The sequence below is a fragment of the Daucus carota genome, chromosome 4 (assembly GCF_001625215.2).
Source record: "Daucus carota subsp. sativus chromosome 4, DH1 v3.0, whole genome shotgun sequence".
NCBI classification, from domain to species: Eukaryota; Viridiplantae; Streptophyta; class Magnoliopsida; order Apiales; family Apiaceae; genus Daucus; species Daucus carota.
The window spans coordinates 33,361,499-33,388,190 of NC_030384.2; the positions used below are offsets into that span (position 1 = coordinate 33,361,499).

The 26,692-nt window shown below is 33.4% G+C and overlaps 3 protein-coding genes across 6 annotated transcripts; 1 reads left to right on the top strand and 2 right to left on the bottom strand.

Annotated features, from left to right (window-relative positions):
• Positions 1 to 318: 318 nt before the first annotated feature.
• Positions 319 to 4,206, top strand: LOC108218551 (uncharacterized). Its single transcript, XM_017391536.2, has 4 exons — positions 319 to 478; positions 581 to 666; positions 751 to 841; positions 3,877 to 4,206. Exons 1-4 carry the CDS (start codon positions 444 to 446, stop codon positions 3,905 to 3,907), a joined length of 243 nt encoding a protein of 80 aa, XP_017247025.1. The 5' UTR covers positions 319 to 443; the 3' UTR covers positions 3,908 to 4,206.
• A 387-nt stretch (positions 4,207 to 4,593) lies between these two features.
• Positions 4,594 to 10,556, bottom strand: LOC108218554 (exosome complex component RRP45A). Of its 2 annotated transcripts, none has more exons than XM_064092659.1 (9): positions 10,171 to 10,556; positions 9,745 to 9,954; positions 9,472 to 9,567; positions 9,246 to 9,360; positions 7,793 to 7,873; positions 7,481 to 7,669; positions 7,116 to 7,372; positions 5,460 to 5,518; positions 4,594 to 5,096 (listed from the first exon to the last, which is right to left on the bottom strand). In XM_064092659.1, the coding sequence occupies exons 1-9, from the start codon at positions 10,305 to 10,307 to the stop codon at positions 4,888 to 4,890; spliced, it is 1,353 nt and encodes a 450-aa protein (XP_063948729.1). In that variant the 5' UTR covers positions 10,308 to 10,556; the 3' UTR covers positions 4,594 to 4,887. The 2 variants fall into 2 exon arrangements, with proteins under 2 accessions (XP_063948729.1, XP_017247026.1); XM_017391537.2 differs by having other exon boundaries at positions 4,594 to 5,099; positions 10,171 to 10,553.
• Positions 10,557 to 11,937: 1,381 nt separating this feature from the next.
• Positions 11,938 to 17,432, bottom strand: LOC108218534 (DEAD-box ATP-dependent RNA helicase 42). Of its 3 annotated transcripts, XR_010291379.1 has the most exons (5): positions 17,292 to 17,432; positions 13,373 to 16,965; positions 13,059 to 13,162; positions 12,456 to 12,544; positions 11,938 to 12,351 (listed from the first exon to the last, which is right to left on the bottom strand). XR_010291379.1 is itself a non-coding variant. In XM_064092348.1 (3 exons), exon 2 carries the CDS (start codon positions 16,919 to 16,921, stop codon positions 13,421 to 13,423), a length of 3,501 nt encoding a protein of 1,166 aa, XP_063948418.1. In that variant the 5' UTR covers positions 16,922 to 16,965; positions 17,292 to 17,432; the 3' UTR covers positions 12,879 to 13,162; positions 13,373 to 13,420. The 3 variants fall into 3 exon arrangements, 1 of the variants encoding a protein (XP_063948418.1); XR_010291380.1 differs by lacking the exon at positions 12,456 to 12,544 and having other exon boundaries at positions 12,169 to 12,351; XM_064092348.1 differs by lacking the exons at positions 11,938 to 12,351; positions 12,456 to 12,544 and having other exon boundaries at positions 12,879 to 13,162.
• Between the last annotated feature and the right edge of the window lie 9,260 nt (positions 17,433 to 26,692).

The window sequence follows — 26,692 nt, forward strand, 5'->3', positions numbered from 1 at the left end:
TTGGGCCAAAAAAAAGTTCATTTCAAAAATTATAAATTTTTACGATATAATAATAAAATAATATTTTGGATCAAACTCTAAGAATGATATTTAAGATCCTATTTTTCTGAATTGCGATGGCAACGGACTTAAGAGATGTTTTACTGCTATTTTTATCGCCTTGGACAGTTTGGTCCGATAACTCTATTGGGCTTTAAGCTTTTCATGTGAACAGAAAAGAGTACGGATTTTTATCACATTTATAATACCGTATTTTTTTGAAAAAAAATGATAAATTTTTAAGTTTTAAATCGATAAACGATTCTCAAAGGAAAAAAAATAAAAATACTGCGAGGTGGTTTTGTATGTTCGCAGGTTCCGCCCACAATATAACGCGAGCGATTAACAAATCGTAAGTTCGTAACACAAGATTACACACACATACACACGGTTTCTCTCCAGCCATGGATTCTTCCTCATCATCGGATCAATACAACCGGTATGTATGCTCTCTCTCTCCCCATCTCTCTCTCCCTCTCTCCCATACATTGAAATAAGCTGCATCGCAGTATGTGAGATTGTTATTGTTGTTTTATTCAAGGGAGCAGATTGCACTGAGACAACAGAAAAGAGCTGCCCCTATCAAGTTTCTCATACCTCTCATCTATGCACCTGTTCTTCCTCTCAGTATATTCCTCCCTCCCTATCTTTTTTTATGATTATTATTATGTTTATGTTTATATATTGTTCTGATTAAACTATTTTCTGTAGTTCGGTTGACGTTGAGGCATAAACCGGTTTTAAGGGATCGGTTGTTTACAGGGGTGTTGATTGGGGCTTTTGCTCACGGAGCTTACCTGGTGTATCCTTTTTCTCCTTTTTTGTGATTTTTTTATATTCAGGTTCTGTTAGATTTTGTTTACTGCTGAATCGAGTTTTATATGTCTATGTACTGCCAACAATGCTATGAAGTTACGAGGATCGTAAAGAATAATTTTCATTCATATGGGGATATGATGAGTAATAAGTTTCCTAATTAAGCTCTACACACGACGGAATTTTTAGTAATCTGGTCTGGTAATTGCATTTTGTTTTAGTTGTCGGTTCACCTTATAGTTGGTTATTACTAGCATATAAACATCAAAGTTACTAATACTTGAATCTATGACACTTCAAGTTTGACAAGATGTATTTTCACAATCTCAAACAAGACTAGTAAAGCTATAACTTACAGTGTTGTAGGAGAATTTGTGACTTTTGAAGACTTGTAGATAGTATCGATCTTTATTTTATCCTGAGAATAACTCTTCTCGTTCATGCCTACATCTTTTTGTTGATCTACCTTACCTTTTCCACTACAACATTCATCATTTTGGTTCTCCACAACATTAACTCGATTAAAGTCATCATTCAACCCTCTATTGTCACCAATCGTGTGAACTAACACATCCTCCTCATTGTCTACCAAAAACACATTAGCTCTTTCATCCCCATGAAACATTCTAGACCTGTTTCAACAGATCGATGACCAACATCACTTCTTCCAGTCACATTTTCGGTCTTAACAACTCCTACACCTTTCCCTTTCGCATCTAATATCTTGGACAAATTTTTCTCCTCCAAAACATCTTATCCATCTTATCCTTAGTTAGAGCAAATCTTTGAGAAGCCCGTTTACATAGACAATACGGACACCAAGAATTCCCCATCTCATCAAACTCAGCTTCACACCCCAGACAGTCCTTATGAACAACAACCGGACAACCACTTTCATGGCAAACCAACAATTTCCCACCACCCTTATCACATTTAATACACAAATTCATCCAATGAAACTTCTTGATAGTAAGGCATAAACGAGTAAAGTTATTCTGGGGATAAAATAAAGATCGATACTACCTACAAGTCTTCAAAAGTCGCATATCCTCCTACAACACTGTAAGTGATAGCTTTACTAGTCTTGTTTGAGATTGTGAAAAGACATGTAGATTTTGTCAAACTTGAAGTATGTTAGATTCAAGTATTATTAACTTTGATGTTTTATGCTAGTAATAACCAACTGTTCTCAGATTAGTAACTTTAGTTTTTAGTATGGCCGTCACCTAAGACCATTGTAAATATCTAGGATAGTTGCTATATGCAATCCACCTAAGAATTTCATATAATACTCTGACATCGTGGAGTCTTGTTAAGTTGCTGCTCCCTGCAGTTCACAAACTCGTCAGAATAAGCCTGATTTTTTTACGCCCTTTCAAATCTATCAAAAAAATTAGCTTAGAATTAAATTAATATAATCTGCTCATAAAGGCCTTAGATTTATTACAATAGGTGATCTCCACTTCATATAAGGTGAAGTGTTTCACACAGTCTTGCAGCCGTTGCCTTCTTTCAAATGCAGTGCAGAACTTAGGTTTTAAGTGCTTTATACTCCCTCGTACTATGTGTCTTTCTCCTCCTTTTTATCCCTTTTGTTCATTTATGTTTAGAACCTCTAATATGTTAGCCTTCGTTGCTGCTAGGCATGTACAGGATTTCTGTTCATGCCTTTGATAGAGATTCATAAGCGTTCGTATGTAGTCATTAATTCATTCATTGATATGTTCCAAATGGCATCTCCGTTTCCTATAAAGCTTATGAATCTTCTCCTCATTAGACTCCATATGACCGTATTTGTCAGCTGATGTTGTATTATAGCAAGAGTTCTTTGCTGCACTCTTGAGGTCCTGTCTGTCTGCCAACTTATATGTCATACAAGCTTATTTGTGATTCTGAATGTGTGTGTAATAGGTAAAATAACTAGTAAATGACTTGCAGCTTGGATTCTATAAAAATAGAAGTGTGCACTTATTTTTATCTTTTTGGCAATTGGACTTCATAAAAATGCATACACTCCCTTTAAATTTTTTTTAATCTCATGTTTTTTTATAATACTTATTTGGGATCAGTACAAGGATGATAGTCCTTTAAAATACTAATTCCATATTTGTTTTGTGGATAAGGGATAGGATAATAATTTTCTCTGATATTGTGTTGGAGGAGACATTCTTTAATTATTTCTATCAAGTAATTTTAAAAGAATCATAATTCCTATATTATAATCCCATGTAAAATAAACACGAGCTTTAAAAAATTTAAAGAATAATAGTCCAAATCCATATATTATCCTTGAAAAAAAAACATATAAATTTAAAGGATCATAATCTGATCATAAACTTATTCCTTCAAAACAATCAGGACAATGTAAGGATAATAAACCTTAGAAAAAAAATGACTAATGAAGTGATAATAATGTATAAATCGTAATCCTGGGATTATTATCCCTCAACAAACATAGCCTAACTGCATTTATGGTATATGACAGATCTGAATACGAGTCCGGCTTCTACTCTTAGTGAGCCTAGACTTGTATCCTATAATTCCCAACTAAGGTTTTATATGCGTCTTATAGTTTCATTACCATTATAATCCATGATTTATATGGACTCTCTATAATATATTCAGAGTACTGAAAACCTGTAAGACTTTATTTAACTGTATCTGTATGTGTTTCCAGTAACTATTTTAATTCATGAAATTACCAGTGATAGTAAATTTTAACATCTGTTTGAGTGATCTTTTTGTGTGTCATCGATAATGCTCCTGATCCAGCGTTCAGAATATTGATGAAATATTGTACTCTCAATCAATCTTTTTTTTTTTTTTTAAAGAATGCTTTTGGTTAAAGGTTATATTTGCCCTGAGTATTTCTGATATCAAAAAGTGAATATTTGAGTCGGGCAAATAATACTGGGACTTTCAAAGATATGGGCACGCACCAAGTCTTTCTGTATGTGTGTTCAGAGCACATTATCATTCTAGTATGGTATACTGTTGCTTTTCCTTAATTGACATGTTCAGAGGGGATCTGTATGACGCTGAGAGCAAATGAATTTTGTCAGTCGTGGGCTGAAGAATCTTCTATATGCTAACGACATCAACTATCAATTTCCTTCCATGACATCAAATTGTTTGTAGATCAGATTTATATTCTGGCAAGCACCAATTGTGGTTATACCATCCGGCATGCACTCTTTTAAATTTTGGACTGGATTGATTCTAGTTGCATAATATTCCTGAGATGAGTAGATAATTCTACTTCTTATTTCTGACATTTATCTTATATTGTTATTTGTGGATTTGCTACTTGAGCACTGCATTAGAGTTTGAAACTTCATTATTATTCGTGAATTTGCTACTTGAGCAGTACTGCAAATTGCTAAAAGAATGTAGCACAGCACTTCCAAGCCATGACGAGCAGCAGAAAGCGTTTTTTCATCATAGTCAAGCATGTGAATAGCTTCCTCAGCCATTTGTTTGATTGATTCCCTCTTTGAAGAAGACAACGATCTGAACACTCATTGAAGGTCTCTACCAATTTATCCCATAATTTTGAATTTCCTAAATCCAGGCCTATAAATAACATAATTGGCCTACACATACTAAAATGATGTGAATTGCAATTTGTCAACACCTTAGTACCTTGCACTGCAGTTTACAAGGGTTTCCGTCATCAGGAAAATGTTAGGATGTGCAAATTAATACGTATAGCGACAGTGTGCAAAAACTAACATATAATAGAAAAAAATGTACTTAAACAAGTACAAAATGCATCATTCTATTATAGATGTAAAACAATATTCTGGAAGGTGAATAATTTCTCAACATGAAAAATGTCTGAGCTTGCTGAGATTTGGTAAAATATCTCACCGGTGCACTCTAAGATCATTCTATAAAAACACTGTGAAGCTCTTACATCAAAAATCTTAAAATTTTTTGAACAACACAGTTATCCTACTTCTCATCATGCAACTATCTAACAAAAATAAATTAAACTTTTCCAACTTGCCTAAAAGAAGTCAGTTACTTGCATTACTGCTGGGAGGATGTCTTCTTCTTCCTCCTCTTGTGCTTAGGCTTTATAGCGTCCTTTAAAGTCTTCTCTTCGTTTGTTTGTAATCCAGTATCAGCTACTTCATTTGGCAACGTAAGTGAATTGTTACCAGCAGCTGGTGATGCTAATTCCATATCACTGGGCTGGTCGAGTTTGATGTCTTCTAGCTTCTTAGTGGGTGCTACAACTACTGCACATCATATAACAATAATAAAATTTCAACAATCTGTACATTATGGGCTAGAACCAAGTACATTACAGATGGGGGACACCAAGTACTACATTGATAAATGAAGATTATTCAATTAATAGTGAATAACATGATTGCCGATACGCGAAACCAAAGTAGAAAATTTTCCAGCACCTTACTCTCTGAACATGTATACATTAGAGACCATTTAATATTATTAAGTTGATCGCGCAAGTATAACCTTACAAAAGAGATGGTACTATATCCTAAACTAAAAACATCAGCCAGTATGAAGGTATAAACCATGTTTGAAGAGATTGCAAGCAGCATATTAATCTTTTCTGGGTACAAGTAGCATACCTTGTGAAGCAGGGGGAGCTCTCAGTGCATCAGAATCGATGCCCTTCGAATATGGGTCCCTAGAAGGATATACAAAACGCCAATTACAAAATACAAAAGGCCAATTACAAAGTAAAAACCGCCAAAAGTTACTATTAAAAACAATCAGGAGACCAATAAGGAATTTTACTTTTACTACTTTCACTTGGCTTTATTCTGAGGAATAATAATAACAGCCCAGACATGGATGCACACAGAGAGAATCAAACTCACATGGATGTACACAGAGAGAACCAAACTCAAAATATAAAGATACAACAATATAATTCCATCAGCCTTTGACTGAAACATCCTCATTACCTTATTTAAATTATCACAACTGAAAGGGTGTATATTATTAATATCCTCCACATACTCCACTTTTCCTTGAAGACAAAAATAATACATTTGAACATGCATGTTACTATTATTTACAGATAAAATCAATTGTAATTATTACATGGTTCCATAAAAAAAAGTGAATAAATTATAAATAATATCTTGAAACCGAGTATTATAGGCATGAGAGTGACCTAAGGTTATAAGCTTTTCTAGTATGTACTTACTACAATGTATGTATAATTTCGGTGTTATTCAAGTTCAACTGCATAATTAGAAGTCTAAGACTGTAATCTTTTACTAGAAAAGTTCATAACCTTAGGTAATTACCTAAGGTCACCCACGAGCTCAGCATTCTCTTTGAAACTCGATTAAAATCATACGTGGAGTATTTCATTTATTAATGTAGTGGATTATCATTAGGATATATGAAGCAGATATCAATAAAGGTCAAGGTTCAATGATTTTACTTGGTGGTTAGATTGTAGGGTCTCTGCTTTAAAACATTAAGATCTTCATAATTTAACAGAGTTGACTATTATAGTTTCATCATTATTCTAGAGTAAACCAATGGGTTTTTGAATTCTCACCAATTATCAGCAGAGATACACTTAACTCAACTGTTTCTTATCTGTCCCAACCCCCAATTGCCAAATCACATGGCAAATTCTCCCTCAATCATCAGCAATATTAATAGAGTAGAGTCCCGTCCATGCATACACATACACAAACCCAAACCTAGCGTACAAGCATACAACATCTTGATACCGTCCCCTTCGAATGAAACTACCTCGTTAACCTCTATAATCATATGGAACTTTAAGATAACCATTGATGCAAGAGGCATGTGTCCTTTAATTTCTCATGCAGATTCTTCATTGTTTTTAAATTATAGGTAAAGAAATAAAGCTGTACTCTATCTACTCTCAGCAACTAACCAGTCTATTGACACCTATTTACATTTTGTGGCTGAAACTTCTGAAATCACTTTTGCATCCAGTCTACTGACCCAGCAATGATGCGAGGGAGAAGCTAGAAAAGTATCTGTGCACAAATAGAGTGAAACCAACAGATATAGCACTAAGATCAAATCTCAATCGAATAGTTCAAATTAACTATCAAATGAGTCATTAATACTTGTATTGACCCATGCCGACTCTCACTCGATATAGTTATTTACTTACGTTCCATGACATCCTAATTTTCCCCAACTTCACACAACAAATAAAATCTGATAGATAGTTTGCCTAAATTTTATGCCAAAAAGCTTAGCAGTTAACAATATCTGTAAATCCTTACCAACTAGAGGGCCCACCAATGAAGCTCTGAGCACCACTGTCTCTCCTACTAGTTTCTTGTTGCAATATCTTGCCATCAACTTCCATGCCATTGCTCTGGCCAACCCCACTTTCCTCGGGCGTTGAATTTAGTCTACCCACATGAGTCCTAGATAACTCAGTGCCTCCCTTCTGAGCTGGTTCACTCACTTCAACAGCAGAAGAGGAACTATGACGTTTGATCTTCCGTAGTGCTCTTTCTGTATTGAAAGATTCAACCTGCAGATATTCACAGAATCAAGCAACTGAGAAAACTCATCTGTCTATAAGTAGATGGATCTTAAACATTGACCTCTTAACATATAAAGTAATAGTCCAACTACTCACAGCATTCTTTATTTTACTTGATATGTCGCCAGCCTTCACAGAAGCAATACGCAAACACTGCATGATGACACTCTGCAATATACCATCTCCTCCCGCTTTCTGGATAGCACAAACATCCCCATTTGTATTAAGCGTAACAGTCATTCTACCACCCATAACAGCCTCCTCAAGGTGAGTTGGATCAATTACCTAAAAAGAACATTGCATTATTAGCTTTCAATCAGCAGTAATTCCTAGAAGAAACTGTTTGTGGACCTTGGAGCAGCATTATAGAGAAAAGATAAAGAAAAAATTTAAGGATACTAAACCTACCATGATACTCTCTTTCCCAATAAAACCAAAGGTTACTGCTACAGGAAGATGGTGTATTATTAGTGGAATTGGATCTCTTACCTGCCAAAATCGAAATAAAAGAAAATTTGATTTAATCAGATCAATGACTTGATTATATAGATTGTAACCTCCAATAGCAAAGAAAATGATACTGAATTATGATAGAATAAGGAAATTGATATTTCACCAATTCAACATAATCACCACTGAGATACTGAAATTAATAAAGCAAACGATTGTCCCCAATCCGAATAAATGGCCATATACAAAAGACATTTTTAATCAAGCAGTTGTAGGACCAGCTTAGCTTATTATGAAATAAAGTTCATCCAAAACACTAAATATAATCTACTGCACTTTTGATAAATTCTAAAGATACAAGTTTCCAAATTAATTTTAAAATCCAAGTCTTACGGAATGTATGGAAGACTATTCTCAAACAGTATGCAATAGGAATTGATTTGTCAGGTTGACAGGACAATAGCAATATCTCCATGATTTGCAAATATAATAAAATTGACGTCATTGTTGAAACAACAATATAAAATATTTAATACTCTGCCTTTCACCTGTATAAAATGATATCAATATTGACATTGAGCTTTACATGATTAACTTTAACATCTTATAGAAATTTTTTAGTGATGTGGGCATACACTGATTTCACGTATATAATAATATGGAGATTCAGGTGTGTGGAACCGTTGATCAGAATGCATAGATTTGACATGTATGATATTGTGGGGATTCAAGTGCAGGTGTCTGTGAATACCACATACATATAAAAAAAATGATGTTACGTATGACAAGCCAATAAGATGCGGATGGCATTAAATGCATAAGCTATCATTTTAAGTTGGAACTTCCATTTTTGCAAAAGTAAATACAAAATCGCTACATATAAATTTGCTAATTAACATTGATAGCTTGCTTTTTTGAAAGTAATTATTTAACACTAATTTCGAGCATGATTGTTAAAATAAAAATAAAACTGGAATTGTTATCTGATACAAGTGTCTGAGTATGGGGCACGGGATATTTAGGGTAACCCAAGCATCCCAGCTTCCCAATTAACTAAACAAACAGACCTCTTCCCATGGTTGGCGCACTTGCAAATGAACCCATGGAGGATGAGAACAGTAGTTACCGGTTCGTAGTTGAGTGTAAGCAAGATATTCTATATTAAATGCCAGGTAGTAGTATTACTACATTGATACAGAATTTCTTCCACCAAAAATAAATTCCTAGTAAGTTAAGAGCACCTCATGGGCTCATATAAATCATTTCTTATTGGGACATGAATGTAATGGCATGTCAGACCATAATTGATCACTCGCGCACTCCATTGTCTAGACAACCCTGTGAAATCCTAGAATATATCTTAAATCTGTCACCTATCTATATGCAAAGGCAAATATCTTCGAGAACCAACCTCAGGCGGATGTACTATCAATTCCTGACCATCTTCGCCTCCTAGAGTACATTCAGGCCTCCGGAATGTTGACAAAGCAGCCAGAGCAGCGATATTGGCAGCATCAACAAGATTTCTGTCGCATTACAAAAACAGAAAATGGAGGTTACTTGAAAAAAACTATAGAAAAGGCTAAATACAAAATAAATACAAGAAATAAAAGAAAACGTCTTTAAAAACCACATACCCTCCATTGTCCAGAATGTGAACATCAATGCGAATAGCCCACACTAACTTTCCAGAAATTACACAAAGTGATTCTGTGTCTACGGCCTTGCTTTCCCTGCAAGATAATATAATCTTATTTGCTATAGATACAGACTAAACAACAGCATGTTATTGAATTTACTAGATTAAAGATTTGGCGCACCAAATTAATTAGAGACAAGACTCTGGCCATTCAGATAATAATTAAATTTATTCAATTCCAGAACAGAGTGAGGCTAAAATAACATGATACCTCAGACCCCGATCTATGATGCGTCCCAACTCCACAGCAAACTCTCCAGGACGACCAGCCTCAAACGAAGGATCAGCCATCGGGGAGAACTCAGTATAGAAAGACAGTGTCCCTTCATTAGGCCTGTCTCGATAAGGCTGAACAAGTTGGGAAGTCACAAAAGCCATAACATGAGTATTCCCAAGCTGAACCTCGGACGAGCCATCTTCTCTGAAAAAATTAATTACAAAATAAAACACATCCATTAACAAATTTACATCCGGCCAATCAAAGAACACTATAAAATTTGTTAAATTCAAGAAACATCTTTCGATTCCCATTGCAACTAAACCAAACACATCATATGCTAAAAGGTTCCGCCACGAAGAAAACCGAAATCAACCAACATCAAAATTCAAGAAATTAAAAAAATGTATGAGCTCGTACCTCCCAAACTTGATAGTTAGGCGTCTATAGTCAAAAGGGCGGCGACCATCGGCTCTCAAGTCAGAAAGCAAAGAGCTTTCGATAAATTTCTTCTCATTAACACTCATTCGCCATGTACTAGCCAATCTTTGCTCCATTACTCTGCTGCACAACTACTATATATAGGACCTGTTTTGATACAGATTAAAATGGTGGTAATTTGAAAATTGGGGATAAATAATTGAGATACAATAAACCCTAATTGGGTTTTGTTTATTTTAGTTTGTGGAGTGTTGAATTAGGATGGGGGTTTTAGAGAAAGGAATTAGGGTTCAGGGTTTAGTGGTGCTTGGTAGCAACTAGCAACCGGCAAAGACAGTGATGGGCATGGACCGGTTTTTTATATTAGCTCGGTTGACTGCAATATCAGCAATAACACCTTTTTTTTCCCCTGGCAGATTAGTTGTATTTCGATGAAAAATTTTGAAAAAAAATATTAAATAAAATAATATGTAGAGAATCCACTTTGGAAAAATGACACTCACACTAAATTAAAATAATATATTACTAATAAAAGATCACCTAGTTATTACCAATCTTCGGTCAGCAATGGACTTGTTTTTATGCGGTATTAATATTCGGATCATAGAACATAAAATAATTTATTCATGTTAAATATTTTTTAATACTAATAACCGGAGACTTTAAGAAAACTAGAAACCATAACAAAATCAAACTACGACACGATTTTTATTCGATTTGGTTATTAATTGACACGGTTTTATTCAATACAATTATATATGTTTTCAATTCGGTTTTGCTCATCGCTACCACCTGCCGTCCACAAATACAAACATCATTTTTGAACTCTTTAACTTAAAATATCATAAAGATTATTGAGAAACTTATCTTGATCACTTCAATTTAATAGTTAAATATTTGATTTTTGATGATTGATGTACCTTTTTGTGATTGCTTGTAATAAGTTAGGAAGAAAGTAGAAAAAAATGTACATTAAAGGCTTTGAATTTAAAAAATTCAGATTATGATATTAGTATAGGTTTTCTAAACTTTTTTCTGAAAGCAATGGGAAATTTTCATTAATAAGAGTGCTATGAGCGACTCGGTTTGCTTGCTTTTTGATATTAGAAAGAGAGAGAAATTAGATCTGTGCCTGAGGTTTTTTAAACTTAACCATCAAGTTCTATTCTAAACTGTACAAGATGAGAGTATTTAATTTTAAAAGATAGTATCCAGCTATAATTGTAGAACCGAACTGATGCAAAGGACTTGAACTCTTTCCTTTGAGCTTATATATAAGACTTTACTAATATAATTATGCCATGGCAAAATTAATCACATTGCATGTCTGGAGATGGATAAAATATGAATCCACGTTGTCCATTATGAAAATAACTCCACAGTTCAGCCCAGAAATGCTGCTATATGTCAACAACGATAATATACATGTATAGTATTTACTCATACGGTCTGTTATGCAATTCTCCTGGAGGATATACACATGCATACATATTTTTAAATTTGAATCCACAAACCACATTCAACCCAGAGGGTGATGGAAATGACAGCACTTTCTAGGTCACAAATTTCGCACAGCAGTTGGCACATGTCCTCAAGTTACAACCACAGTCTACATACCATTGCCCAAAAGAAATTTCAGCATGAACAAGAAAAAACTATGCTATCTAACAGTAAAACTTAAATTGTCAGATGCAAATAGATAAAGAAGATCTAATGGTCTGCTAATCAATAAGAACTATCATATCGGAAGGTAATAAATTCATCTTTAAATCAACAAAAGCTAATTCATATTTTTTCCTCTCAAGTGATTGCAGGAAAAATGTATTGGGTAATACAAGAACCAAAATCAGGAGGCAGCTCAAAGAATATATGCACCAAAAAAAAACTGGGGAACCACTAATACCAAGGCCTTAACTAATCAAAGGTTTTGTCTTTGTTTATCTATGGTTTAGGTAAAAACCCTCAACTCACTCTGTAGAACCACTAATACCAATCCTCATTCCTTCTTTTCCACCAGGCAACCTTATACATGAAAACAATATAAATCCATTTAATAGCTACTACAAAACCTGACTATCTGACTAACAATAAATGGTCATATCAAAACCACAACCATAGGCTTTCCGCATAGGCACACACAACCCAAAATTGAGGTCTGTCCTGCAATAGTCAATTATAGATTGGTCAGATCGATTATACTTCGTGAATAGTGGCTGATCATATGTTGATTAAAAAAAATAAGTTCGTTATAACATCTAACTAACCTCTTAGCACCACACTCAATTACTTCTGTTTCCCAATGTCGAGCAAGAATAAACATGACTTTCTTAACATGTGCTTATGAGTGGGGGTCCTAAAAATTTAAAAGAAACGTAATGGCATCCTTTCTTTCAGCACAAAAATTGTTTTATAAGCTGACTAAAGACACACAATCACTAATTCATCAAATAGTTTTTACCAAGATGACACATTCCTGTCTAAGAAAATTAGGCCATTTGGAATTTAAAATAAATCTCTGTAGAGGATTTAAAGCATGAGACAGAAGCAAAGCCATGTATCAGTTAATGAACACGACTAAGATGCAATTATCAATCTTGTAAAGTACCCTATAAACATACAAATATAGGTAAATAGGACTTGGTTTCACTGATGACAATTATTGCAAGTAACTACCTCAATGCTTCAAGTTACAAAAGTTTGCAACAATAACCATATATCTCATGCAACTGTCTACTAAATCCCACAGGTCAAATATATATTATGATACAAAAATTTAAAGCAAAATTTCAGAAATTAGATATAACAGGAACAGTCTTATATAAAGGGGCATGAGAATATCCTGATAGAAGAGCAGCTTTTTCACACACCAGTGAGTATCATTCTGGTTGTGCAGAACCCGAAAGGGTGATGCTTATCTTCACAGATTGTTCAAAAGGACCCTCGATACATAAGTAAAGTTTTCTTCCCCGCCCTGAGCACATAGAAGCATATAAATATAGTTAAATAGGACTCTTGGTTTCACTAATGACAATTAAATCAAACAAGCACAATGCTTCTAGTTACAAAATTTTGCAACAAAACCATATACTAATGCAGCCGTCTACTTAATCCCAGAGGTCAATATATGATTGATAAACGAATATACAGCAAAATTCCAAAAATCAGATATAAGAGGAACAACCTTGTAGAAAGGGGTATGAGAACATCCTCACAACGGAGCAGCTTTTTCTCACACCAGTGAGTATCGTCCTGGTTGTGCAGAACCCGGAAGGGATGATGCTTGGCTTGTGATATCCTCCAGTGTTCTTTTCAATTCTGCTTTAGCTTTCTTCACAGATTGTTCAGAAGGACCCTCGATAAACAAGTAAAGTTTTCTTTCCCCTGGCCCTGGGTTTTTACCATGAGGAAAATGCTGCCCCCTAGTTGTGATGGCAGCCCCATACCATTCAGAGATTGGACCCAAAGTTTCCTTGTGTGTCACCTTCCACCTGGCATTTTGAGGGAAATCATTGATCTCCAACTCCGCTTCATAATGCTCCGGTAGTGCATCAGCTTGAATCTTAGCTAGGTTATGCTGCAAATTAATGGCAGCTGCCAACGCTGCTGCCCTGGCAGCACCATCTGCTGCAGTTGGCAGAAGTGTGGAGGGACCAGCTGGTATTGCACCAGGAAGAACTATATTTGGCCCAACAGGAATAGGCAGCCCATTATGCAGTGGGCCTGGTGTCGGAAGTGAGGATTTACGCACTCCATCATTATCATCGTCTGAATCTGACTTATCTTCCTCAAACCCATATTCTTTTGCCTGTGCTTTCTTTGCTGCTTTTCTAACTTCATCCTCTTCTTCATTAAACTTAAAACCACTTCCTCCATACCCAGTTCCGTGCGCTTGTTCAGTACCCTGGTTGACCTTTGCCATGAAACCATCAGCAAGAGCTTTCAGGTCATCAGGTACAACTTGTTCAGAGAGTTCCAAGGCTTTCACAAGATCTGGTGCATACCTTGCATCTTCTTCGGATATAAATGTAATAGCAGCACCTTTACGGCCAGCTCGCCCTGTCCGCCCAACACGATGGACATAGTCTTCATAATGGTTTGGAACATCATAGTTAATCACCAACTCAAGCTCCTTTACATCTAGACCTCTTGCGGCAATACTAGTGGCAATCAACAAACTGCATACATTACTCTTAAAGTCAGAAATTGTGGACTCACGGTCAGTCTGATCCTTAGCCCCATGTAGTGAGAGACAAGGATAACCGTGCTTAAGCAAATCCCTGAACAGAGAATCACATTTATCTTGCGATTGGACAAATATTAATATCTTTCCTTTCTCATACCATTCTCCAAGCAGTTCAAGAAGCCTGAGAAACCTATCACTTTCTGATCTCATCTCCACCAACTGTGTTATGTCTTTGTTTACAACACTTCTTCCACCCACCTGTATTTCTACGGGTTTATTCAGCACCTTGCGAGCCAGAACCTCAACCTGGCGAGGGAAAGTAGCAGAGAACAGTACAGTCTGGCGGTCTGGTCTAGTATTTTGAACAATTCTGGTAATCTGAGGTTCAAAACCCATATCAAACATTCGGTCAGCTTCATCCATGACTAAATAAGTGACCCTCCGCAGATTTGTAATCTTTCCACTACTTGTACAAAGTATATCAATCATCCTACCTGGAGTACATACCACGATTTCAGTCCCACGTTTCAATTCGCTGATCTGTTGTGCAACGCCAGAACCACCATATACAGGCACACAACTGATACCAACTACTTTGGCAAACTTCTTTATGTCACCATGGATCTGTTGGACAAGTTCTCTGGTGGGTGCCATTATAAGCCCAATCGGACCATCTCCTGACATCAATGGTGGTTGATCCTTAATATGCCTTAGCATTGGAAGCACAAATGCTAATGTCTTTCCAGATCCTGTCTTAGCAACACCTATGCAATCTCGGCCACTCATAATAATGGGAAGTGCCTGAGCTTGAATTGACATTGGCCTTTCATAGTTAAGCTTTTTTATTGTGTCTAATATTTTAGTTGATAATCCAGTTTGGTGCCATGTTTTAATAGGTTTTGGAACATCCTTTCCATGGATTTTCAGTTCTAGCTGCGTCCTGTAAGCAGTAACCTCTTCAGCAGTCATTCTTGAGATTTCTTTCACTTCAATATAGAAATTTTTCCGAAATGGAATATAATCAATCTTCGAATGGTCAACAATAGATAGTTTCTCGGCCTTTGTCTTCTTCACCCTTTTAATAAATTCATCATCATCTTCATCATCGTCTTCCACAGGCATGTCTTCTTCATCAGCATCACTATAACCGGAATCTGAATCCTCGCCAGGAATGATTCTTCCCATAGATTTATTCGGACCCTTTCGTGGCTGCTTCGTATTAGGATGTAAATCCTTATCCTTTTTCATGCTAGAGTTATCATCAGCAACAGAAGCGCCAGTAAGCTTTTCAACTTCAGGCAACACCATCTGATTCATAAAAGCATCTAATGGATCAATCTCCTCATCCTCGTCAGCATTATCATTTCCATTGGAACTAGGAGGTGCAGCAACATCAGTTTCAGCATCGACTTTCATATCTTCTCCAGTGTCATCCATGGGCTTAACATCTTCATCCATTTCCACGCCCTTTTCAGGTTTGTCATCAAGTCCAGCTTCCTCATCATCAGACTCCCCTTCTAGTGTCCATGTCTTGCCAGACTTCTGTTTGTCAACATCTACATTTACTCCAAGCTTCTCTCTCTCAGATTCCTCCGTCTTCCTTTTCAACTCTTGCCATTCCTGAACTCTCCTCCTCCTCTTCTCCATCTCCTCGTCCAACTTCCGCTGTTCTTCCTCAATGACATCTTCTCGACTTTTTTCATCTGCTTTATCCATAGGAACGTCATCGCTTCTTTTTCTAGGGCTACTCCCTACACTACCATCTCTGTGCCTACTTGACTTGCTTCTTTCACGTTCTTTATCCCTGTCCTTGTAATCATCGTCTCTTCTACGTCGCTTCCCTTCACGGTCTCTACCATCATCACCATCACTGTGCTCCACATCTCGGTGCTTCCCCTTCCTCTTCCTGTCCCCCTCATCTCTCTCCCTTTCCCTCCTTTCTTTTTCCCGCTCCTTTTCCCTCCTTTCTTTTTCCCGTTCCCTTTCCCTCCTTTCTTTTTCCCGTTCCCTTTCCCTCTCTTCTCTGTCTCTTTCCCTCTTCTCCCTTTCTCTCTCCTTCTCCCTTATTACTCTCTCCCTCTCTATCTCCCTGTCTTCCCGCTCTCTCTCCCTAGCCCGTTCCTTTTCTCTCTTCGCCTTCTCCTTCTCCTCCCTAATCCTCTCCTTTTCCTTCTCATTCTCCCTGTCCTTCTCTCTATGCCTATCCTTATGCTTTTCCCTTTCTTTATACTTATCATCAACACTCCTCTCTCTTTCCTTCTCTGGAGAACCACGACGCCGCTCCTTCTCCTTACTGTCCCGACCCTTATCCCTCTCCCTATCCTTGTGCTTTTCCCTCACTTTATACTTCTCCTCAACACTATTCTCTCTTTCATCATCAGGCGAACCAGCACGTCGCCTTTCCTTCTCCTTTCTGTCTCGACTCTTATCTCTATCCCTTTCCCTGTGCTTGTCACCATTCCTATCTCGATGACTATTCTTCGACTCCTCCCTCTTTTCAACATCTTCCCTCCTGGACTTATGCTTAGTCACCTCCGCAGTCGTCATTATCCAATCAAACTCTCTTCTATCAGCAACAACTATTTCGCAACCTAACATAACAATCCAATAAAACGCATCAGTAATTCATAAACTTACAGTAAACCCTACCGATACATTAAAACACAATTCAAATCCCAATTCAAATCGTTTATTTAACTCAATGCGATATGAAAGTATGAGCGACTCGTAAACTACTAATTTAAAACCTAAATATATATTTCAAGTCACAGGCTCAAATCAAAATTCTAATTAATGCGATAATATCGGAAAATTACGCACAGAAATCGCAAATAATTATACACATCCGAATGCAGAAACAATTTATAATAAATTGGAACGAGTTAATGGAAGTAAATTGGATGCAGTAATCTCTTACCGATAAAAGAACAGATCCAAACGCCTCGAGGAGAGAGTGAGATCGAATCGCCGGCGAGGAGGAATAAAGACAACAAAATTGAAATTGGGTGTGTTTTTGAGTTTCGACCTAAAACAAATATCTAGGTTTCCTCTTTGCAGGGAAAAAAAGAAGCTCCGAACGGGGCGTCACCGCACCAAATATATAATGCTATGCTCAAGTAGAGAACTAGAAATTAAACCTTTTTTTTAAGGGAAAAAAGGAAAAAACCTATAACCATATATTTTTGTCAAAATTAAATTAAAGAAACAAATCAGAAATACATATTGAAACATTTATTTAGTGAAAAATAGTACTCGTCTTTTATTAGAACTAACGTTTTGTATATAATATTTTTGTTTTATTACATTTATTGATGGTATATTATCGATGATATGTTTATGTTTTTACTATAAGATTATTTTGTATATATCTCAAAACTTCAGTTCAAAATATAATATAATATAAATTTTGAATATATATATATATATATGTATGTATGCACTTGCTCAAATGAGAATTTTCTTAAAACACTTCCACAAAAAATGTATATCATTAAGGGCTCGACCCAGCTAGCCGGAAAAAAAAAATCACTGATGATGTGGTAGTGGACTTTTTTTTTTGAATTTTTTTTGGAATTTTTTTTTTGACTAGCTAGGGAGAGACTAGTTTTATATACGTTTTTTATATTGGATACCCACTAGTTTGATGTTTAGATTAGTCAAAATATGATAAATTAAGGAAGTTCTCACGGTTCTTATTTTAAGAAGTTCTCACCGGAGTAACCCTGTATATATATATATATATATAGAGAGAGAGAGAGAGAGTCAAGTTCTATGGAGTACAAAAAATATTGGAGTATTGGAGTACAAGATTCATACGATATAATCTAGTCATTTAAATCTTCATTTTTTTGTTATACAATATTTGTAAACATCCGACAACCTGCATATTATGTTCTACAACATAAACATTGTAATCAAAATATAGAACAATTATTTTTATAAATCGTAGGACATTATGTTTTGCAATATAACTTATAAGCAGAACAACAATCTTAATGTTTGTTAAAGTTGAAAGATATTAATGATTAATTGATAATTGTGTTTAATACTACTTATAAATGATAAATTATATACAAATTTGGATAATCAAAGATATTATTTATGATTAAACTAAAAAATGAAGTTCTGTACTCCAATACTCCAATATTTTTATGTACTCCATAGAACTTAACTATATATATATATATATATATATATATATATATATGAAAATGACAAATAATATGAGACCAGATTCTTATACTACAAATTATTTCTATTTTATCATGACATGATATAATATAAATTTTGAATATATATATATATATATATATTAATTTATTAATTAATTTATATTTATTATTATCATAAGAATTATATATATATATATATAAAATATTTCGAGCTGATTTGAATTTTTGTTGTTTACTATTTTATAACCATAATCAAACTATTTAAAATTATTTATTTTCTTATTTTAATTTGATTTCATTTTAAATAATTTAATTTTAATAAATTTATTACGAATTTTACTCGTTTTTAAGTCCATCTTGAGGGGTGTATTCAATTAGATTTTAAAGGACTTTTTTTTCATCCATGAAATTTGAAGGTATTAAACTTGGATTTTAAAAAAATTAATAGCATCTTTGTGTGTTCATTTGAGATTTTAAATTATATTACCAAATGTGAAGGTATTCAATTAGGATTTTGAGCTATATTTTAACATCTAATAGTATTTAATTGGGATTTTTTAAAAATCTATTAAAATATAATGACATTCAAATACTGATGAATTTTTTTTGGACTTCATGAAATGATGGGTTTTATCATTTATGGAATAGTTCGGTGTATTTTAAGTTTGGTGAAATTCCATCAAAATCCATGAGATTTTGAAATATTGTTCTTAATTGTTAAAGAATCTACATCAATTATGCGGCATTTTACCAAAGGGTGTATTTAATTGGGATTTTAAAGAATTTTTAGTCAATTTGGATTTTAAAAAATATAACAGGATTTTAGGATATTCAATATCAATTGGGATTCAAATTTTGCTGCAAAATCTAGTGGTATTGAATAAGAATTTTAAATTATATTTAAAAATCCGATGATATTCAATTGAGATTGTTTAAAAAATTTATTAAAATTTGATGGTATTGAAATACTGATGGATTTTTTTAGACTTCGTGAAATGATGAATTTTTTGGGGTATTGTTCAATATATTTTAAAATTTTTGAAATCCCAGTAAAATTCATGAGATTTTGAAGCATTGTACTTCAATTTTGAAGACTCTTATCAACTCTGCAATATTTTATCAGGATTCCACACAAAATCAAAATAAAATTCATCACTAAAAGAAAATTTGTTAATATCCGTGTTGAATATATATCAAAAATTCTCACAAAACCAAAATAAAATATAATTTATTAAAATTTATAAAAATAAATATATTAAAATGTATGTTGGATACACCTTACTATCCCGGAAAAAAAAGGAGTCCATTTTTATGTCCTCAGGCATGACCCATGATCGGCCTCGGGATTATAAAAGAAGTCCTTTTTTGCTTTGCTTTAGCGATCGTAAGTCCAGCCCAGGTAAGCCCAGTTCTCTTCTGAGGCAAATACTCCATAATCTTTGTTTGGACACGCAGAGGGGTTTCCCGGCCGATTAATTATCAACTATGTCACTTTTTATATTAGAAAATATTGAGAGGATCACTTAAAAAAGTTTAGTCTCATTTGAATCATTAAAATCATAAAAATATCAAATAGATACTTTTAATATCTTTCGAGAAATAAATTTTATTTTTCATTAAATTCCACACATTTTTCTTGGTTGTTAGTATAATAAAAAAAGATTATGAATTCTAGTATTTATGATAATATATTTAGATTTTAAGAAATTTATTTGATATAAATTAAACGAAATAATTGTAAAATTAAAAATAAATAGTAAATAAATTTCTTAATATCTGAATATATTGTCACAAAGGGTTAAATATCAAGGTGTTCATTGAAGTCGAGGTCATATATCACTTTGCTCACTAATCTTAACGGGGTCTAATTTCAATCATTAAAATCACAATAAATATCAATCAAGTACCTCCAAATTATAGTCCAAGGAATAAAAAAATTATTTATAGAGTTTAACACATTATTTTTGAATACCTAGAGCATCTCCAAGAGCCTCCTTGTTGGCTCCTAAATATAATATAAAAAATGTGGCTCTTAACAATTTAGGACAAAGTTAAGAGTGTAAACTCCAACAATACTCTCTACATCTCTTCTCTATTTCATATTTTATTCATATATTGGGCTCCACTATAACAAAAGAGATGGAAAGATGGAGTGAATTGGAGGTAAGGATTTTTTTATTGTGAAAAAATAAGTTAGGAGCAATGTGGTGGCTCTTAACTTTGAGGAGAGAGGAGAGAGAAACCAGAGGCTCTTAGTGATTTAAGAGCCACTTAAGAGTCTCTTGGAGCAACATTTTTCCTCTCCCTCCTCAAATCTCAAGTTAGGAGCTTAAATGAAGAGTCTCTTGGAGAAGTAAAATGTTATTACTTCTAGTATTTATGATAATATATTTAGATTTTATAAAGTCTATTTACTATTTATTTTTTATTATATTAATATTTTCTTTGTTTTAATTAAAAATAAATAGTAAATAAAATTGATAAAATCTAAATATATTGTTTTAAATACCAACGGGCATAACTTTTTAATTGGTTGTGGTAGTTATCAAAAGTAACGTGTCAAATTCTGTAAATAATATTTTTACTCTTGCACTGGAATTTGGAGGTACTTGATTGATGTTTATTATGACTTTAATTATTGAAATGAGACACCGTTAAGATTAGTGAGCAAAGTGATATATGACCTCCACTTCAGTAAGCACTTTGATATTCAACCCTTATCATAAATATTAGATTGTACATCCTTCACGGGTTTACACTTTCGACATGTCTATAACTGGTATCCGACGTGTAGATAGCTAGGCTGACTTCGACAGGTCTATAGCTGGTGTGTGCATGTAGATAATTGTGGTGCCGCTTCTCCAATCTCAATTTATGAGTTCTCCAATCTCAATTTATGAGACTAGACTGGTGTTTCTGAACATTGGGCTCACAATGGTTTTAATGTGATATGGTCAATTGCGATCTTACTATTTCCAAAGATGTTGGTGCAATTTAGATCGCTTGGGATGTCTTTGATTTCCTTTTTTTTTTTTGCTAATTGATTACACACGCACACGTGGGGAGTCGAACTCCCGACCTCCCGCAAAGGGGTACAAGAGCTCTACCACCACACCAACACCTTGTTGGCGGATGTCTTTGATTTCGTTTTTAGCTTAAAGAAATTTAAAAATTCTATGTGTTAAACGATTACGAAACAAATCATCTAATTGTTTTTAGTATGTTATTTGTTTTACTACCTGGTTGCATCGACAGTTGGGGACTTGTCCCGGCTGTATTATATTCAAGTTAATGAAATCTTATTGCATTTGTAAAAAAAAGTTAATTTTAATTTTAAACTCACAATTAACTGTTTGTTTATTAAATCAGAAACTGACTTAAAGTCAGAAATTAGATTGAGATATTTTTTTCAATGACTTAATTTTTTTGAACATTATTTTGATAAAAAATATTTATAAGTCATAAGTTACCAAAAGATCATTTTTATTTTTCATTATATTTATAATGACCCATAAGTCATTAATAAGTTAAAATCACCCAAACAGACATTTAAATCCCAACTTATCAGATCGATAACATTAATTAAGTCATGAGTCACGTTAAGTAATAAACCACAAACTCAATCAAACTAGTCATAGTATTTTTTCGTATTGTGACTTTTATTACTTTCCGATATTTTTAAAAACCATTTGCTCTTTTAATATGCCAAGAAATTTAGTTAAAATTTTCCACACATTTAAATTTTACCTACACCCCATTTATATACGGTTTTTCTGAAAAGATTAATCAAAAACTAATAAGATATTAGTTTCTTGCCTACTTCTAATAATTAGAGTGAACTAAAATGAGTTGTAATTTTATGTACATAAATTAGGTATTCAAATATAATTTGAAGGATATTCTTTAGAAAAATATTCGGGAATTTTTTTTTTTAAAGAAAAGTGACAAGTATTTTTGGATCATTTTCTTTTTAAGAAAAGAACATATAAAAAGAGCGTTACGTTTTCCAGACACTTAAACATAATTTATAAACCATAACGAACTTATCAATCAATATACTTATATAAAGGAGAAGCGAGGGGCGTGTAGGTGGCGCCTCTCACATCGCTCCGTTTTATTTTTCTAATTTTCTGGAATTTTTGAATGAAAATCAATATACTTATATAAAGGAGAAGCGAGGGGCGTGTAGGTGGCGCCTCTCACATCGCTCCGTTTTATTTTTCTAATTTTCTGGAATTTTTGAATGAAAAACATCAAAAATTAAAACTACCTTTTTTAGTTTCGGGTATATTGGAAGCAAGTTTCAGAATCTGATTTTGTTTCAGATTATTTATGGAATATAGTAGCTTGAAAATTTTAATCTGATTTTGTTTCAGATTATTTAATTATGAGAATGAGTAGCACACAAGTCTCTCTGCACATATAAATACCTCTATAGATGATAGGTTTTTGGATCATCTAAACACAAACTCTTCTCTTTCAATACCACAACCGTACCTCTCTCTGGGTGTGTAGGTGGCGCCTCTCACATCGCTCCGTTCTATTTTCTAATTTTCTGGAATTTTTGGATGAAAAATATCAAAAATTAGAACTACCTTTTTTAGTTTCGGGTATATTAGAAGCAAGTTTCAGAATCTGATTTTGTTTCAGTTTATTTATGGAATATAGTAGCTTGAAAGTTTTAATCTGATTTTGTTTCAGATTATTTAATTATGGGAAAGAGTAGCACACAAGTCTCTCTGCACCTATAAATACCCCTATAGATTGTAGGTTTTGGATATCTAAACACAACCTCCTCTCTTTCAATACCACAACCCTACCTCTCTGTGGTAATAGTTCTCTTGCTCGATTTCTAACTCGATCGGTGGTGCCGTTCTTCGATAAGTGAAGGCTGTTTATACAGTATTAAAAATAAAGGTTGTTGCAAGCAAATGTAGTTATAGACCGCTACGTGGGAGTCGACAAATCCAAACATGGGAAAAGAATATACTCTTGACATGATATTGATAGATGATGATATTGATAGATGATATCAATAAATTAACTATTAGTGATGTATGTTTGTTCGCTATTATTTTATAATAATATTTGTTTTGTTAATCGGACATATTTGTTGTTGTTAATTTTTATATGATTTACTTTGTATATAGGAAAAAATTATTCATGTATAATCTGTTTGCTCCGTTCAAGAGTAAAGACTGTTTATACAGTATTAAAAAATAAAGATTGTTACAAGTAAGAGTAGTTATAGACCGCTATCTCACGGATTTAAGTTAGATGTTTTTGTGCACAATCAATCAAAAAAATTGGAGGAAGGTGACAATGTAACAACATGATTACTTTTAAAAAACACACAAATAAAATTAAGATTCGTCGTGTTTTAAATTGTTAATTACGTGCATAAATTTGTTTTTATTTTTTCACCATGAATTATTGTCCAATTTTGCAATTTTATATATCAGTATTGGCATTACATCAAGATTTTCATAAAAGAAAATTTATTTTATCCTACAAATATTAATTTTGAAACATTAATATACATTTTATAGACAGTCACAAAATTATTTTATATACAAATATTAATATTGAATCATTAATATAATTTTTATAGGCCGCCACAACGCGCGGTTTCTCAACTAGTTATTGTTAATTCGTTCACATTAAATAATAAGTTTTTATTTTAAATTTAGTCAAATATCATAAATACACAAGTTGAAGATAAAATTGAGTACTATTTTCTAATAAATAAATAAATATAATAATGACTTATATTTGAGAATTAAACTAGCCCTAAACAAGTTCCAATTTAAAGATAAAGCTAAAGGTATTTTGAGTTATATTAAACAATATTATTTATTTATAAATAAATACAATGCAAATTCTCAATTTAAACTTTTACTAATTTGTTTAATTTATTAATAATTATAACTTATAATAAATAAAACTAACAATATAAATAAGAAAATGATAATATATTACCTTTTCAAAAATTAGTGTTTAAATCTGTAAAGTCAAATTGTGAAAAAATTCGAAAAATGAATGAAACAAGTAAACACATCTCCATAAATTATTAATAAATTCTTTTCACTTATTACTCAAAAACAATTAAGCTGACCGTTTAAACACAAGTAAGCTAATAATTTAATATTTATCGACCATTTACCAACACACTATTTTAGCTACTCATATTTAATTCAATCATAAATTTAGTCACTTTTACATCTGCTTCAAACATATATGTTGTACCATATTGAGAGAAACATAAGATCTAATCCTAGGCTAAGAAAAAAAAGGTTTACTTGTTGAAATCCAGAACGACCGTGGATTCGTTAAGCAACTGAAGCGCGAGTATGTTATTTTTGTCAAATCGGCACATCGCGAGATCAGGATTGTTTACCTTTCTTTTTAAAAAAAATAAAAATAAATTTAACATATTATTATAACAAATAAAAGAGTTAACTTGATCAATATTGGTCAATTTGATCAATCAAAACTCAAACAAGAGGATTAACTTGGATCGGAGCCAAAATCCATTTTTATGTGTTGATTCCAAAAATAAAAATTGTTATGTTTACCCGACGTTAAGTACTAATTCCACTGAGTTCAACAGTTGGAAGAATATTTCGCCAAATCCCATTTTTAATGTAACTGTTCACAAATAATATTGATTATTCTTATAGGGTATCAACTGTTAACCTCACTACCTCCATTTCTTGAAATATATTGCACCAAATTCAATTCTTGTATATGAGTCTAAAATTTGATATGCTTACGTATTGATCGCATTTAATTCGTTAATAGATTTACACAGCTATACATCTACTTCCAACATATATACTATACCCTGCTGAAAGGAATAAAAGAGCTAAACTAAGAAAAAGAGGGTTGCTAGTTGAAATCCACAACCATCATGGATTCAGTTAAGCAACTAAGGTGCGAGTATGCTGATTTGATAAAAGTAACATACTCGTGTCTCAGTTGCTTAACTGAATCCATGGCGGTTCTGGACTTCAACTGGCAACCCTCTTTTTTTAAGCTTAGTTCTTATATTTCTCTTAGTAGGGTACAATATATATGCTGGAATTAGATGTATACCTGTTTAGATTTATTAATGAATCAAATGCGACCAGCACGTAAGCATAACAAATTTTGGACTCATATACAAAATTGAATTTTGTGAAATATATTCCAAGAAATGGAGTAGTGGTTAACAGTTGATACCCTATAAAAAAAAAAAATATTGTTTGTGGACCGTTACATTAAAAATGGGATTTGGTGAAGTATTTTCCAATTGTTGAACTCAATGGAAGTAGTAGTTAACGCCATGTAAGCATAACAATTTTTATATTTGGACTCGCACATAAAACTGGATTTTGGCTCAATTCCAAGTTAGCCATCTTGTTTGAGTTTTGATTGATCAAATTGACCAATATTGATCAAGTTGACCCTCTTATTTGTTAAAATAATATGTTAAAGCAATATTTTTTTTTGAAAAAGAGAGGTAAAGAATTCTGACCTCGCGATGTGCCGATTTGACAAAAATAACATATACATGCCTCAATTGCTTAACCAAATCCATGGCAATTCTGGATTTCAATAAGTAAGCCTCTTTTTCTTAGTTTTTTTTTTTGTCAAGATCTACATGCTCGTAGATGAGTTGTATCATAGATACAATAGCCGCATCAGAGATTACTTTCATTTAATAAAGTTTCTCATCTGATCGAAAGATACGCAAAGATATTCTCCGAATGTTTAGATAATAAGACTTTAAAGTCTGGTAAGAGAACCCGTAAATCTCTTTCCAAGATCCTGAAAATCAAAGCAAGCAAAAAATATAAAGATGATAAATTAAGAAGAAAAAGTATAAACTAAAACCAATTATGACATATAATTCTTAACAAAAATATAATAATATTTTAGATCTTATATTTCCCTTGCCATGGTACAACATCTATGTTTGAAGTAGATGTAAAAGTGACTAAATTTATTATTGAATTAAATGCAAGTAGCATGTCAGCATAACAAATTTTGGACTCATATTCAATCAATCTATAATCCAATAATCCAATCAATCAAACTTGGATATTCAAACATTCGCTGTTGAGCGATACCTAAATCTACATCTTGAGCACTTCTATCAAACACA